Source organism: Trichoderma reesei (genome assembly GCF_000167675.1).
Source record: "Trichoderma reesei QM6a unplaced genomic scaffold TRIREscaffold_58, whole genome shotgun sequence".
Lineage (NCBI taxonomy): Eukaryota > Fungi > Ascomycota > Sordariomycetes > Hypocreales > Hypocreaceae > Trichoderma > Trichoderma reesei.
The window spans coordinates 4792-20368 of NW_006711205.1; the positions used below are offsets into that span (position 1 = coordinate 4792).

Sequence of the window (15577 nt, forward strand, 5' to 3'; positions counted from 1 at the left end):
AATTTAACTTAAAATTAGATTTTAAAGCTTAATATAACTAATAAACTTATATTTTTAAGTTTAATATATATATTTTATATATAAAAAACCTAGATATTAAATAAAAATTTTAAAAATAATTTTCTAGAATTTATTATAGATTTTTAAAGGTAGAGGAAGTTTTTATAGGTCTGTAAGCATAGGCCTTTACTATACCAAGTTTAGCTAGTCAGTGCCCCCCTAGTAAAAGACCAGTGCCCCCCTAGCAATACTCTAGTTTAAATAGGAATATACTATAGTTTAAGAGTATTACTATTAGGGCACTGTTAGATTGCTATTTAGGCACTAACTAACCTAAATTAGCTTAGATTTTATTTATGCTATACTATACTATATAAATATAGTGCAGGGCTATAGCACCTTTAAAGTTAATACTAGTAATCTTGCTATAGCCTTAAAAACACTAAAACACTAAGATATTATTATTATTATTATTATTATTATTATTGCTATTATTACTAAAAGCCTTAATTAATTATAATAAAAGCAGTAAGCTTTAAAGCTAATAGTTAAGCTGCCTATTAGAATCCTTATCCCTTACTGCTGCTGCTATTATTATTACTGCCTTAAAAAGCTCCTACTTACTAAATCCCTTTACTGCTGCTATTATAATAATTTAACTTATTTAATAACCTTTATGCCTTTTTTTAAAGCTTTTATTATAACTATAGCGCTGCCCTTATAAAGAAGCAGGCTAGGAATTATATAATTATTAATAGTAATAGAATCTTAACTTATTACTCTTTTATTTATAACTATAAAGCCTTATAGCTAAGCTTAGGCACTAGAGTTAGAAAGTTAGTAATAGTAAAGCTTAACTATTTATTTAAACTTACAGCTTTAGCTAAGTAAAGCTTTAACTAAAAGTAAAGCTTTAAAGTCTTTAAAGGTTAATATAATTATAATAAGACTAGTAATATATTAGCTTATGTAATCTATTACTACTGCATAAAAGCGTAAAAAAAAGCTAAAAAGTTACTATTTTTTTAAAAAGTTTTTAGCACTTAAGAGATAGAAGATATTATTTATATACTAGTTAATAAAAAAGGCTTATTCTTTTACCTAAAGGATGTCTATAATAATTAGCAGGCTATCTATTAGTTAAAGCTTAATAGCCTTACTCTTATATAGCAGTAAATAAAGGTTTTAAAAAAGGAAGGCCTTTATTATATTATTTAATATTATAATAATAAGCCTAATAAAGTTAAAGTAGTCTTTTAAATATACTTATACTATAAGAAGTAGTAAAAGTAATTCTTAAAAGTCTTAAAGATAAATAACACCTATAAAATAAATAGGTTTAAAATATATTTATTTTAAGTAATTAGCATTATAAATTAGCATTTTATAGCTAACTTTACCTTTAGTCTTATAAATAGTAAGAAGCAGCTAACTTATAAGTAGATTTATAACTAACTTAATGCCTTCTACTATTAGCTAAAGATTTAATTACCTTAGGTTATTATTATTAATAAGGAAAATATATTAAAAAACACACTTAGGCATATTTTTCTAAACGCTTAGCAGCAGCTATACCTTTTCTATATTAATATAAATATTAACAGAAAGATAACTATATAATAAAAGGATCTTAATAATAAGGCTGCTAGCAGTAGTAAGGCTAGTAATAGTAATATATTTATAAGCAGCCTAGCTACTAACCTTAATACTAATAAGCTTAATAGCCCTAGCCTTATTATAGCTATAGCAGTAGTATAGTTAGGTATTAGGCCTTTTTATAAGGATAATAAGAATAGCTTTAAATAAGTATAGTAATTAGTTATTTATATTAATATTAAGGAAAACTATAAAACAGCTTAAGCAGGGCTTATTACTTATTTTAGTATATAGTAGTATAAGATAATTAATTATATTATCTTTAAGTATCTCCCTTTAGCTAATTAATTCCTGCAGTACTGTATTAAGTAATATTATAACTTTAAATAATAAACTAACAGCCTTATAAAGACAGTATATAAAGACATTAAGTTATTCCTCTTAACTAAGACTGGTAATTTATATTATCTTTATAAGGTAATTATATAAATACTAGCTAAGAAGGAATATAATTATAAGTAAATAGCAGCTAAGGAGGAAATAAAGCTTTATTACTAATATATTAGCAGAGACTAGCTAAGGCAGCTTTTAATAAAAGTTAGCTATAAAGCTATTAAATAACTTGCGCAGGAATACTATTAAGCTAAGGCTATAATATTAAAGGAGAATAATAACCTAATACCTTATAAAATAACCTGCACCTTTATATAGTAATATACCTTACCCTGTATATACTATTTATAGAAGAATATAATTAAAGGTAATAAGGTTCTTATTAAAGAGCTAGTTTATGCCTACTAGTAGCTAAATAAGCTATTTATAAGTTTCCCTCCTACTTTATATAAAAAACCTATTAACCTAGTATTATAAAATCTCCTAAAGCCTCTTTTTTAAATCTGCAATCTTAATATTATTAAAAAGCTATATAGCTAGCCCTAACTCTTTTAAAATTATAAGCAGCTTATTAATATATATCTATAGCTAATTATAAACTTAATAATAGCTTTAATATAACAGTAGGTATTACAGCTAGCTTTAATACTGCTATTACTGCTAACCTTAACTTAAGGCACCTAGCGCCTAGGCTTAAGTCTTTATTAAATGCATACTATAGCTAAGATTAAGGCAGGAGTAACCTAAGCTAGCTAATTAATATACAGCTGTTTATATAGCTGTTTATAAAGCGCCTGTAAATATATATAAATATTAAGGGATAAGGAGCAGGAAGGGGATAAGGCTATAAATACAGCAGCAGCAGCAGCGCTAAAGCTGCGTATTTAACAGCAGCGCCTTTATCTTTTATTAAGGAAGTTATCTTAATAACCTAGCTAAAGGCTATAGACTAATTAATAAGCTGCAGTATAGATATATATTTAATTTAATAGGAAATGCGTTTTTTAAAGGAATTAATTAATAAGGAATTTCCCTTTTTATAATTATATATAGTTTTTAATTACTATAGTATATACTGTAAATTAGCAGGGCGGCATAGCATAGATAAAATCTAAGCTAATTTAGGTTAGTTAGTGCCTAAATAGCAATCTAACAGTGCCCTAATAGTAATACTCTAGTTTAAATAGGATTACTTTATTTTTATTTTTATAAACCTTTTATTACCTTTATAGTCTTACTATTTATATTTAGTAAAGCTCTAACCCCTAGATTATTAATAGTATTAAATTTAATACCTATTATCTTCTTACTTATAACTGCGCTAGTAGCTAAGCTTTTTTAAGCACTAGAATTTAATAAACTTTAACTTAGTAAATAAACTGTTTATATAAAATAATAGTAATAATAAGAAAGAGGGATAAATAGTAATAGTCTTATAATATTAACTATATTAAATATAATTATCTGCCTTTATTAAGATTATTAGCTTATATTATATATTATTACTGCACTTTAATATAATAGTAGTAAAAGTATAATTTTATAAAGTATTAAGCCCTTTCTGCCTAAAAGATAATAAGTATTATTAAGAATATAACTAATAAGCTTATATTCTTTTAATAAAAGGATATATATAATAATAAGTAATAAATATACTATAAAAGGCTAGGTAGTCTTTTTACTACTTAAGCTTAAATTAAGCACCTTTAAGATAATAACCTTAAGTATTATATTAAGCTAGATAATAAAATAAAAGTATAAGGGGTTATTTAGACTTATTTTTAATATAAGGATATATAGTATTAATTCTTAAAGGTCTTTAATTTTAATAATATATATAAGACTAACTATTTTAATATATTCTTATTTAAGGCTATTAGTATTATAAATTAGAAGTTTATTATTAATTTTATATTTAGTTTTATTAATTTAAAAAAAGAAGATAGCTTTTTATAGCTTTATAAAAAGCTAAAGTAGCTTTATTAAAAAGTCCTAGCTTTAATACTATTTATAATTATTATAAATAAAGAGAAAGCACTTAAAAATGCCTTTACTTTAATCTTTTTAACTTTATAGCAGCAGCTTTATATTTACTATATTAATGCTAATATATAAGTATAGATTTAAATATATTAAAAAAGCCTTAATAGCAGTAATAATAAAGATAATAATAATAATAAAAATAAAGATAAAAATAAAAATAGTAATCCCCTTAAAGGCAGTATTTATAATAGTCTTAATAATAACCTTACTATTTATACTTTTTATACTATAGTAATATAATAAAAAGCTAAAGCTACTAAGTCTTAAATAGTAAGCTTATAGCTTTTAAGTAACTTTTAACTTTTAGCAGCTGTATAACTTAAAAAAGTTAATATATAAGGGTATATTTTTTAATTAAAAGTATATTATCTTTATTAAAAATAAAGAAGAGTTTTATTTAGCCTAGGCTATAATAAAGTTTACTTATACTACTACTTAAAATTATATTTTATATTATATCTTTAAGGAATATATATTATAAAAAAAGTAATAGGCTTATTACTTTATTAAATAGTATTATAACTTTAATTAAAAAGTTAATAGTTTTATAAAGACTGCTTATAAAAATATTAAGTCCTTCCTTCTTTTTAAAATTAATAATTTTTTATATTTTTATAATATAATCCTTTAAATAATAAAGAAAAAGAAAAGAGATTATAATAATAATATAGCTAGGATATAAATATAATAGCACTAATACTTTATTTAGTAATAAAGTTAGCTTAAAGATTAATATTACTATTATAGTTAAATATATTAAAGTTAATCTCTTTACCTAGTAGTATTAACTTACCTTAGCTATAATACCTTTAAATATTAACCTAAACTTAAACTCTCTGCCTAAGTATATATACTCCTTTATATAATAGTATAGCCTTTTATATAACTACTTTATTTTTAATAAGCTTTAAAATAGTAAGGCTTTTTATAAAAAAAACTATTACTTATAATAATAGCTAGTTAAGCTATTAATAAGATTTTTACTTATTTTTTATAAAATCTTAATTAATTTTATATTTTTATATTTTTTAAGATTTTAAAAAGCTACTTTTTTATATATATAATTTTAATATAGTTTAAAGTTTTAATAACTAGCCTTTACTTTTAAATAATAATAAAATGCTTATACTAATAATACTTAAAGTAAAGGAAGAGGATAATAAAGCTATATTAGCCTTATTATAAACTAAGGTATACTAGCAGCTTTATTAGTAAGCTTTAATATATTATTTTAATTCTTTAATATAGTAAGTCTTATTATAGTATAAGATAAAAGGCAGCAGCAGCTTGCCTTTATTATTAACCTAGGCTTAAGGATATAAGTAAGGATATAAGTAAGGATATAGTTATAGTAGTACTAAGGGGGTCTTAAAAACAACTATAATCCCTATAATAGCTCTACTATTATAGGGGGGTTATTAATTTATAAAAGGGTTATTAATTTATAAAATACTTTATCTACTATATGCATCCTATATAAATAAAAGTACCTTTTTTTAATTGCTTTATTTTTTTTATTTTAATAAGCTAATATAGCTTTAATTATAATTATATACTTACTAGAGAGTATATTTATAGTATTTTATTATTAGGACTGTATTTCTTAGTTTTTTTAATACCTTAATTTATATAGTTAGCCTACTAAAATTTATATATCTTTTTTTTATAAATTAATAAACCTTTTATAAATTAATAACCCCCCTGTAATAATAGAGCTATTATAGGGATTGTGGTTGTTTTTAAGACCCCCCTAGTAGTAATAAAGCTTTCTTATAATTATTTATAAGTTTTAAATTATAGCTAGCTATATAAAAATTATATATAATATAAAGATAACTTAAAGCTATTACTACTACTGCCTTAAATAATAATAATAATAATAGTAATAATAGTAATACTATTAAAAAGGTTATTATTATCCTAGCTATATAGCTAGTAGCAGCAGTTTAAAATAGTTAAGATAAGCTAGCCTAGCTATAGTTATATATATATTTAATAAAAAATAAAGAAAATGCTATTTTTAAATAAATTAGCCTGCCTTAATTACCTAGTCTTAACCTTTTATACCCTTCTTAATAATATCTCTTTAATAGTAATAACTACTAGTATACTATACTATATTTTACTATATAGGCATAGATATTACTACTTAAGGGTATCCTTTTAGCTATAGCATAAACTACTATAATCTAAATAGTAATTTAATATAGTCTTAATAGCATTATTTATTATTAATATTAAGGACTTTTAAAAATAAGTAATCCTATTTAAACTATAGTATATTCCTATTTAAACTATAATAGTCTATACTATAGCTAAAAAAACACCCTTAAGTAGTAAGGTTTATGCTTATATAGTAAAATATAATATAATATACTAGCAGTTATTACTATTAAGGAGATTTATTATTAATAAAAGGGATAGCAGTAGTATTAGCTTTTAACTATTACTAGGTTACTTATAATCTTTATATAGCTAGCTATAACTTAAACTTATAAATAACTATAAGAAGGCCCTGCTATTACTACCTTTACTACTACTTTTATTACTGCCTTTACTATAGTTATAGCTTTAGCCTTAAAGTAATAGTAGTTATAATAATAAAGGCAAAAGGTTTATAATATTAAAAATTATATTATTACTATTTATAAAATTATTATATAGGCTATAGAATATACTATTAGCTTATACTATAAATAGGTATATAGCTTTAGGACTAGTAGTATAAGTATAATAATTTTAGTATAGGCATAGACTACTTTAGCTTAAATAGGCATAGACTACTTTAGCTTAAATAGGCATATACTATAGTTTAAATAAGATTACTCTTATCTTATTAAGTAAGATAATAAGTAAAAAAAAACAGTCTAGTGTATTTTCTACTATATTAAAGAAGAATTTTAAGAATTAGGACTTAAAGTACTATAAACTGTATATAAGGAATAAGAAGACTATATTTTTAATAAGAACTTTAAGTTAGTCTGCGTCTTTACTTAAAGAATTAAAACTATATAAGAAAAGTTCTTTTAGGCTAAAAGTTAATATAAATTGCCTAATAGTTATCTTATCCTTAAGTTTATTAATAATTTAACTAATATTTAGTATATTATATAAATTTTTAAATAAACTATACTAGGGGGGTCTTAAAAATAACCACAGTCCCTGTAATAGCTCTACTATTATAGGGGGGTTATTAATTTATAAAAGGGTTATTAATTTATAAAAAAATTAGTACTTTAATTTAGGTAGGCATGCTATATAAACAGAGGTACTATGCAGGCTTAGGAATTTAGCTTTTTATAATAAAATAACCTATTTTTATAAACCAGTATATTAGAAAATATAATTATAGCAAGATTTTCCTTTAATTAGGAAGAAAAATATAGTATAAAATATAAGTACTTTTATTTATATAGCAGGCTTACCTAAATCTAGGTATTTTATAAATTAATAACCCTTTTGCAAATTAATAACCCCCCTGTAATAGTAGAGCTATTATAGGGACTGTGGTTGTTTTTAAGACCCCCCTAGTAGTGCTAATGCCTTCCTAATACTAAATAGTATTATTTAAAGTGCTTAAGCTAAGGAGGTAGGATAAAAGAGCAGTATAATAATACAGGCACTATTAGCATAAAAAAGATCTGCCTTAATAAAAAACAAGCACTTAATAATAGTAAGGATATTAAAATACATATACTATAATTAGATATACTATATAAAAAAAGGTGCTAAAAGCTATATTTAAATAAAAAAAAAAAGTAAGAAAAATGCAGATAGCAGTAGGGATATTTTAAATAAACTATTATAAAATTAAGTTAAATAATAATAAATAAAGAGGATTAAGCTATATTCTTTATAATAATTTAAAAAATAAGAGATAATTACTTTATTATATTTTAAAATATTTTCTATTTATAGCTTAAAAAGTATTTAAATCCTAGACTTAGGATATAAATAATATACTATATATTATATTAAGAAGTTTACTCTTAAGTCTTTTTAACTTTCTAGTAGTATGCTTACTAGTATTAAAAACTTAAGGATTATAGTTAAAAGAATTAAAAATATTACCTAAAAGTATAAAGTAGTTCTATTTAAATAGTTAAAAATCCCTATTTAAATAGTAATAGTTTATACTACTAGCTAGGCTAACCCCTTAAGTATAATTATTTATATACTTATATTAAAATACAGTATAGTATACTAGCAGTTATTACTATTAAAAAGATATTACTAAGAGAAGGGCATTAAGTTAAGACTAGATAATTAAAGCAGGCTAATTTATTTAAAAATAAAGTTTTCTTTATTTTTATATTAAATATATATATAGTTATAACTAGGCTAGTTTATTTTAATTATCTTAAATTACTAAAGCTAGCTAAATAGCTAAAATAATAATAACCTTTTTAATAATACTATTATTATTACTATTATTATTTAAAATAGTAGTAGTAATAGCTTTTAATTATTTTTATATTACTTATAATTTTTATATAGCTAGCTATAATTTAAAACTTATAAATAATTATAAAAAAGCCTTATTATTACTATAACTATATCTTTATTTATATTCTTAAGCCTAGGCTAATAATAAAGGCAAGCTATTACTGCCTTTAATTTTATACTATAATAAGACTTACTATATTAAAAGGTTAAGCTAGTATATTAAAGCTTTTTAATAAGGCTGCTAGTATACTCTAGTTTATAATAAAGCTACTAGTAATAATATTAATATAGCTTTATTATCTTTTTTATCTTTTTTTACTTTAAGGGTTATTAATATAAGTATTTTATTATTATTTAAAAGTTAAGGTTAGTTATAAAAACTTTAAACTATATTAAGATTATATATATAAAAAAGTAGCTTTTTAAAATCTTAAAATATATTATAATTAGTAAAAGTTTTATAATAAATAAGTAGAAATTTTATTAAAGGCTTTATAAGCTATTATTATAAATAAATATTATTTTTATAAAAAGCCTTACTATCTTAAAGCTTATTAAAAATAAAGTAGCTATATAAAAGACTATACTATTATATAAAGGAGTGTATATATTTAGGCAGAGAGTTTAAGTTTAAGTTAATATTTAAAAGTATTATAGCTATAGTAAGTTAATACTGCTTAAATAAAAGATTAATATTATAATAGCTAATTATTAAAAGAATATCTTTAAGCTAGCTTTATTAAATAAATTACTGCTATTATTATATTTATATTTTAGTTATATTATTATAATAATTTTACTTTTTTTTTATAAAAAGGATTATATTATAAAAATATAAAAAATTACTAATACTAAATAAAAAAAAGGACTTAATATCTTTATATACTATTTTAATAAGGCTATTAACTTTTTAACTAAAGTTATAATATTATTTAATAAAGTAATAAGCCTACTACTCTTATTATAATATATATTCCTTAAAGATATATTATAAAAAGTAATTTTATATAATAATATAAGTGCTTTTTATTATAGCCTATATTAAATAAAAAGCTCTTTTATTTTTAATAAAAATAATATACTTTTACTTAAAAAATATACCTTTATATATTAACTCTTTTTTAAATTATAAGGCTATAGTAGCTTTAGCTTTTTCTTATATTATTATAGTAAATACCCTAGGGGGGTCTTAAAAATAACTGCATTTCCTATCCTAGCTCTACTAGGACAGGGGGCATATTAAGTAGTAAAAGGTCTGTTAATTTATAAAAAAAAGATATATAGGTTAGAGTGTTGCATGCTATATAATAAGAGGTACTATAAAAACCCCTAAATTTATAATTAAGATTATAAAAATACTATTAAGCTACTCCTTAAGTTAAGGCAATTCTAAATCTATGTAAATTAGCTTTTTTAAGTGCAGGAGTGATAAGTTATTAAATTAGTACCTTAAGTTATATAGCATGCGCACCTAAATTAAAGTATTTTATAAATTAATAACCTTTTTATAAATTAACATGCCCCCTATCTTAGTAGAGCTAGGATAGGAAATGCAGTTATTTTTAAGACCCCCCTAGTAATATAAGCAGTAAGGTTATTATTAAGGCTATTATAATAAATACTGCCTTTTAAAGTATTATTATTATTATTTTTATTTTTATTATTTTTATAACTATTATTAAGGCTCTTTTATTATATTTAAATTTATACCTAAATATTTATATTAATATAATAAATATATAGCTATTACTATTTACTTAAAAAGACTATAGTAAAGACATTTTTAAATACCTTCTTTTTATTTATAATTATTATAAATAGTATTAATACTATAATTTTTTAATAAAAGGCTTTTAATTTCTTATAAAGCTATAAAAAGCTATCTTTTTTATATAAGTTAATTAAACTAAATATAAAATTAGTAATAGATTTTTAATTTATAATACCTATAGCTTTAAATAAAAATATATTAAAATAGTTAGTTTTATATATATTATTAATATTAAGGACTTTTAAAAACTAATACTATATAGTCTTATATTATAAGTAAGTTTATATTATAAGTAATACTATTTAAACTATACTGTATTACTATTTAAACTATAGTGGTTTATACTATAGCTAAAAGGACACCCTTAAGCTATAAGGTCTATACCTATATACTAAAATACAGTTTTATATACTAGTAGTTATTACTATTAAGAAGAGGTTACTAAAAGAAGGGCATAAGGGCTGCTAATACTAGCTAGGTAGCTAGGATAACTTTAAGCTATAGCTATAAACTTATAAATAACTAGGTTAAGGCCCTGCTGCTGCTGCTATAACTATTAATAAGAATAAGGGCAAGGCGCTGCTGCCCTTTATTTTAATAGCTAAAGATAACTAAGTCTTAGTATTATTATATAGGCTACTAACCTTATTATTATTTTATATTATAAATAGGTATATAGCTATAGTAAAAATAGTATAAGTATAATAATTTTAGTATAAGTATAAACTACTATAGTTTAAATAGTAATATAGTATAGTTTAAATAGCATTACTTTATATTACACCTTATACCTTATTATTATTATTTAATTTAATATAATACTTTAACTAGTTATTTTAAAGTTACTTAATCTAGGCCTAGGTTATAAAAAGGCTATATAGGCCTTAAAGGCATATCTGCTATTTATTATTATAAATATTAGTCTTTTAAAAAAATATAAGCTTATTAATTAAAGTAGTCCTATTTAAATAGTTAAGAATCTTTATTTAAATAGTAGTAGTTTATACTACTAGCTAGAGCAACCCCCCTTAGTACTTTTTACTATACTTATAAACTAGAATATAGTATAGTATACTAGCAGTTATTTTAAAGGGCGCTGAATATTATAATTATAAAATCAGCCCTGCTGCTGCTACCTCTGCTGCCACCTCTGCTGCTACCTCTGCTGCCACCTCTGCTGCCACCTCTGCTACTGCCTCTGCTGCTGCTACCTCTACTACTGCCTCTACTGCTGCCACCTCTGCTACTGCCTCTGCTGCTGTCTCTGCTGCTGCTGCTGTCTCTGCTACTGCTGCTGTCTCTACTGCTACTGCAGGCACGCTCCTTAATTCTAGGTTAATAATAATAATAATAATAAGTCTATTAAAGATTGCAAAATTAATATTTATAGTGTTATTATATAGGCTATAGGCATTTTTATTAAGGCATATTATAAGGGGGTGTGTAGTTATAAAAGTGCTAGTATAAGCGCAGTAAATTTAATAAGTATATAAACTACTACTATTTAAATAGAGATTCTTAACTATTTAAATAGGACTACTTAGATTAATTAAGAATAATTATAAGATTATATAAAAATAGTCCTTTTTTCTTTTAAATATTAAGGATTATATACTTTTTAAATGTTTATTTTTATATCTCTTAAAAATAATAAAGGAAGTTAGTTTTACTAAAGTTAATAAAGCTATTAATAACTTTATAATATAAAATAATACTAATACTAGTATTTATAAAACTAGAAAATATTAATATTAAGAGGTTAAAAATAGTATATAAAATATAAAAGTAAAAGAAAAAGCTTAATATTATATTACTATATATAATAAATAAATTTACTTATAAAATAATTCTTATAGCTATTTATAAAAAAAACTTATATTTCCTTAAAATTATTTAACTATATATATCTTTTAAAGTAATAAAGCTATTTTATAGCTATAATATTAAAAATATAGCTTTTTAAACTTATAATAAAAACTATACTATTTTTAAAGCTATTTTAAAATTATTTTTTAAGTAGCTAGACTTTAAAAAAGATAATAAATAAAAGGACTATCTTGCCCTTAGCTAAGATTTTTTTAATAATAGTAATAAAAATAGTATTATAAAGATTAGTTAAGGTTAGGTTATTAATTAAAATAAAAGTTTAAAAAAGTATTTTAATAAGAAAATAACTTATTATAAAGCTAGTTTTATTTAAATTTTATATATACTTTTTCCTTATTTTATATTATATTAAAAAACTCTTTAAAATATAAAAAAAGACTTAATAGCATCTTAATCTTATATAGCCTTATATTTAGTATTATAAAATTTAAGTTATAAATATAAAAGTCTTTTTTTAACTACTATATAAATCTTTTAGTTTAAGATTATAAAACCTTTATTATCTTACTTTTAGCTATAAGAATAGTATTAATATAATATTATAAAATATAAAGTTATATATAATATTCTTAAGTTATTTAGTAATAAGCTTAAATAAGGATTTTTTACTTTTTTTAATTTATAATAATATATAGTTATTATTATTTAAAAACTATAAATAAGTATTATAAAGCTAACTATATAATCTTAAATATAAAACTTAAAAAGTATTAGCTGCTTTAATAATTATAAAATAATAGCCTTTTTAATATAACTTAGCTGCTATAATAATATATTATTTTAAGGTTTTAATATTATAGTATATAAATATAAGTAAAGTAGTCTTATTTAAATAGTTAAAAATCTCTATTTAAATAGTAGTAGTTTATACTATTAGCTAAAGTAACCCCCTTTAGTACTTTCTACTATACCTATATATTAAAATATAATATAGTATACTAGCAGTTATTTTAAAAGGTGCTAAATATTATAACTATAAGATTAGCCCTGCTGCTACTACCTCTGCTGCTATCTCTACTGCTATCTCTGCTGCTGCTGCGCCTATTACCGCAGGCATGCTTCTTTATACTGCGTTAATAATAAGTAATAATAATAAGTCTATTAAAGATTGCAAAATTAATATTTATAGTGTTATTATATAGGCTATAGGCATTCTATTAAGGCATACTGTAAAGGGGTGTGTAGTTATAAAAGTGCTAGTATAAGCGTAGCTAATTTAGTAAGTATATAAACCACTACTATTTAAATAGAGATTTTTAACTGTTTAAATAGGACTACTTTATAAGTAAATTTATATTTAAATTAGTTTAATAGTTTTTAATAAGTTAGTAAGGCTTTAAAAATAATATTATTATAAAATAATAAAAAATAATAAAGGTTTAATAAAATTATAGTAAAAATAAAATATAGCTAATATATAGCTATTATTATAATTATAAAAGATAGTGTATTTAAGGTAATAGTATTATATATAGTTATAATAGCAGCGCCTACTTAATATATTAATATATTTTAATATAAAGGCTATGCCTTACCTTAGCCCCTTTTTACTTAAGTATATAAAGGCTTTTACTTTTTACTAAATATATAAACCTTAAGTAAAAGTTAATATACTTTTTAATACTTACTTAATAATTATTTTATAATAATTCTCTTACTTTTTCTTTTACTATTACCTAAGTAAAAAGAAGCTTAAATTACTATATTTATATATTACTTATAATAAGGCATTTTTACTACTACTCTTTTATAAATTATACCTAAACCTATTTTAACTACTTAACCTTAAAGTAATACTACTAATATAGTAATATAAAATGCCTTAATACTTAAAGGTAGTATTATAAACTTAAAGCCTGCTTAAGAGACTACTTTAACTAATATTAAGAAAGGGGTTAAAATATAGTAGCTTTAAGAGACTGCTTAAGCAGTCTTAAACTAGATTTAGTAGCTAAAATAGCTAGCTACCTTTTATAAAAGGGAGTAAAAGTTACTTTATACTTTAACTTTAAAAAGTAATACCCTCTTAAACTATTAGGTAACCTTTTATAACTCCCCCTTAAGTTTAAATAAAGAAATAAAGGTTAAGTATATTTAATAACTTTAGGTTAAGGCTAACTTTTAAATATATAATAAATAATTAAGTAACCTATAGTAAGCCTTTAATAAAGCCTTTTAAAAATATTATAAAGATAATAAAAAAATCTTTTTTATATTAAATAATATAAATAGTAAATACTATACTTATTAAAAATAATACCTTAATAAAAAGAGAAGTAAAGCTATAGCTTTTAAAAATAATTAAAATAAGTTTAAAAAATAAAGTAATATCCTTTTAAAAAATATAGCTTATTAAGACTTCTTTTATATTTTATTACTTAATAATACTTATTAATAAAATAACTAGTTACTTAAAAAGTTTTATATTTATTTTAACTTCTTAAAAAAACACTTTTTAATTTAAAATAAAAGTAATACTATTTAAACTATACTATATTACTATTTAGACTATAGTAGTTTATACTTATATTAAAATTATTATACTTATACTACTTTTACTATAGCTATATACCTATTTATAATATAAAATAATAATAAGGCCAGTAGCTTATATAATAACACTAAGACTTTATCTTTAATTATTAAAATAGAGGATAGCAGCGCCTTACTTTTATTTTTATATATAGTTATAGTAGCAGCAGTAATAATAGTAGTATAGCCTTATTCTAGTTATTTATAAGTTTATAGCTATAGCTAGAAGTTATCCTAGCCACCTAGCTAATATTAGCAGCCCTTATACCCTTTTTAAAATAACCTCTCCTTAATAGTAATAACTGCTAGTATACTATATTATATTTTAGTATATAGGCATAAACCTTACTACTTAAGGGTGTCTTTTTAGCTATAGTATAAACTATTATAGTCTAAATAGTAATATAGTATAGTTTAAATAGTATTACTTTAAAATAAAAAGTAATAAGCCTTTAACTTTTATATTAAGCTTTACCTTAAATTATAAACTTATATTAAAATATATTATAAAGATATTTTTATTATTAAAGAAAAAATAGTTTCTTTTATAAATTACCTTTAAGACTTTTTAAAGCCTAACTTAAAAAAGAAATAAAAAAACTAATAAAATAATTTTATAACCTTAATAAACTTAAAATAATACTACTTTAGTTATATTATATACCTTTAGCTATATAATAAAAAAAAAGTAAACCTTAATTATACTTTAATTAATAATAATTAAAATCCTTTAAAAAGAAGCTTTAAATACTTTATTTATAATAGCCCTATATATTTTATTAAGTAGTGCTTATAGTAAGGTAAAGGGAAGTTAAAAAACTAAAAGTAGCTAAGGTAATTACTTATACCTTAATTACTTTTATAAAACTGTAGGTAAAATAATAAATTTAAATATTAATAAAGGTATAA

General features: G+C 21.2%; 3 protein-coding genes across 3 annotated transcripts; 1 reads left to right on the forward strand and 2 right to left on the reverse strand.

The window, feature by feature from the left end:
- Positions 1 to 442: 442 nt before the first annotated feature.
- On the reverse strand, positions 443 to 2024 carry TRIREDRAFT_112680 (uncharacterized protein; the record flags this gene model as incomplete). Its single annotated transcript, XM_006969951.1, has 10 exons — positions 443 to 450; positions 625 to 642; positions 876 to 877; positions 1102 to 1112; positions 1161 to 1200; positions 1267 to 1271; positions 1401 to 1407; positions 1457 to 1476; positions 1702 to 1741; positions 1996 to 2024. The coding sequence occupies 10 exons, from the start codon at positions 2022 to 2024 to the stop codon at positions 443 to 445; spliced, it is 180 nt and encodes a 59-aa protein (XP_006970013.1).
- Positions 2025 to 9995: 7971 nt separating this feature from the next.
- TRIREDRAFT_112681 (uncharacterized protein) lies at positions 9996 to 11771 on the forward strand (the record flags this gene model as incomplete). The annotated part of the gene is made up of 8 exons (XM_006969950.1): positions 9996 to 10010; positions 10244 to 10249; positions 10512 to 10524; positions 10585 to 10625; positions 10944 to 10948; positions 10994 to 11000; positions 11315 to 11583; positions 11762 to 11771. 8 exons carry the CDS (start codon positions 9996 to 9998, stop codon positions 11769 to 11771), a joined length of 366 nt encoding a protein of 121 aa, XP_006970012.1.
- Positions 11772 to 12526: 755 nt separating this feature from the next.
- TRIREDRAFT_112682 (uncharacterized protein) lies at positions 12527 to 13867 on the reverse strand (the record flags this gene model as incomplete). The annotated part of the gene is made up of 7 exons (XM_006969952.1): positions 12527 to 12531; positions 12645 to 12650; positions 13036 to 13047; positions 13137 to 13204; positions 13672 to 13708; positions 13795 to 13805; positions 13854 to 13867. 7 exons carry the CDS (start codon positions 13865 to 13867, stop codon positions 12527 to 12529), a joined length of 153 nt encoding a protein of 50 aa, XP_006970014.1.
- Between the last annotated feature and the right edge of the window lie 1710 nt (positions 13868 to 15577).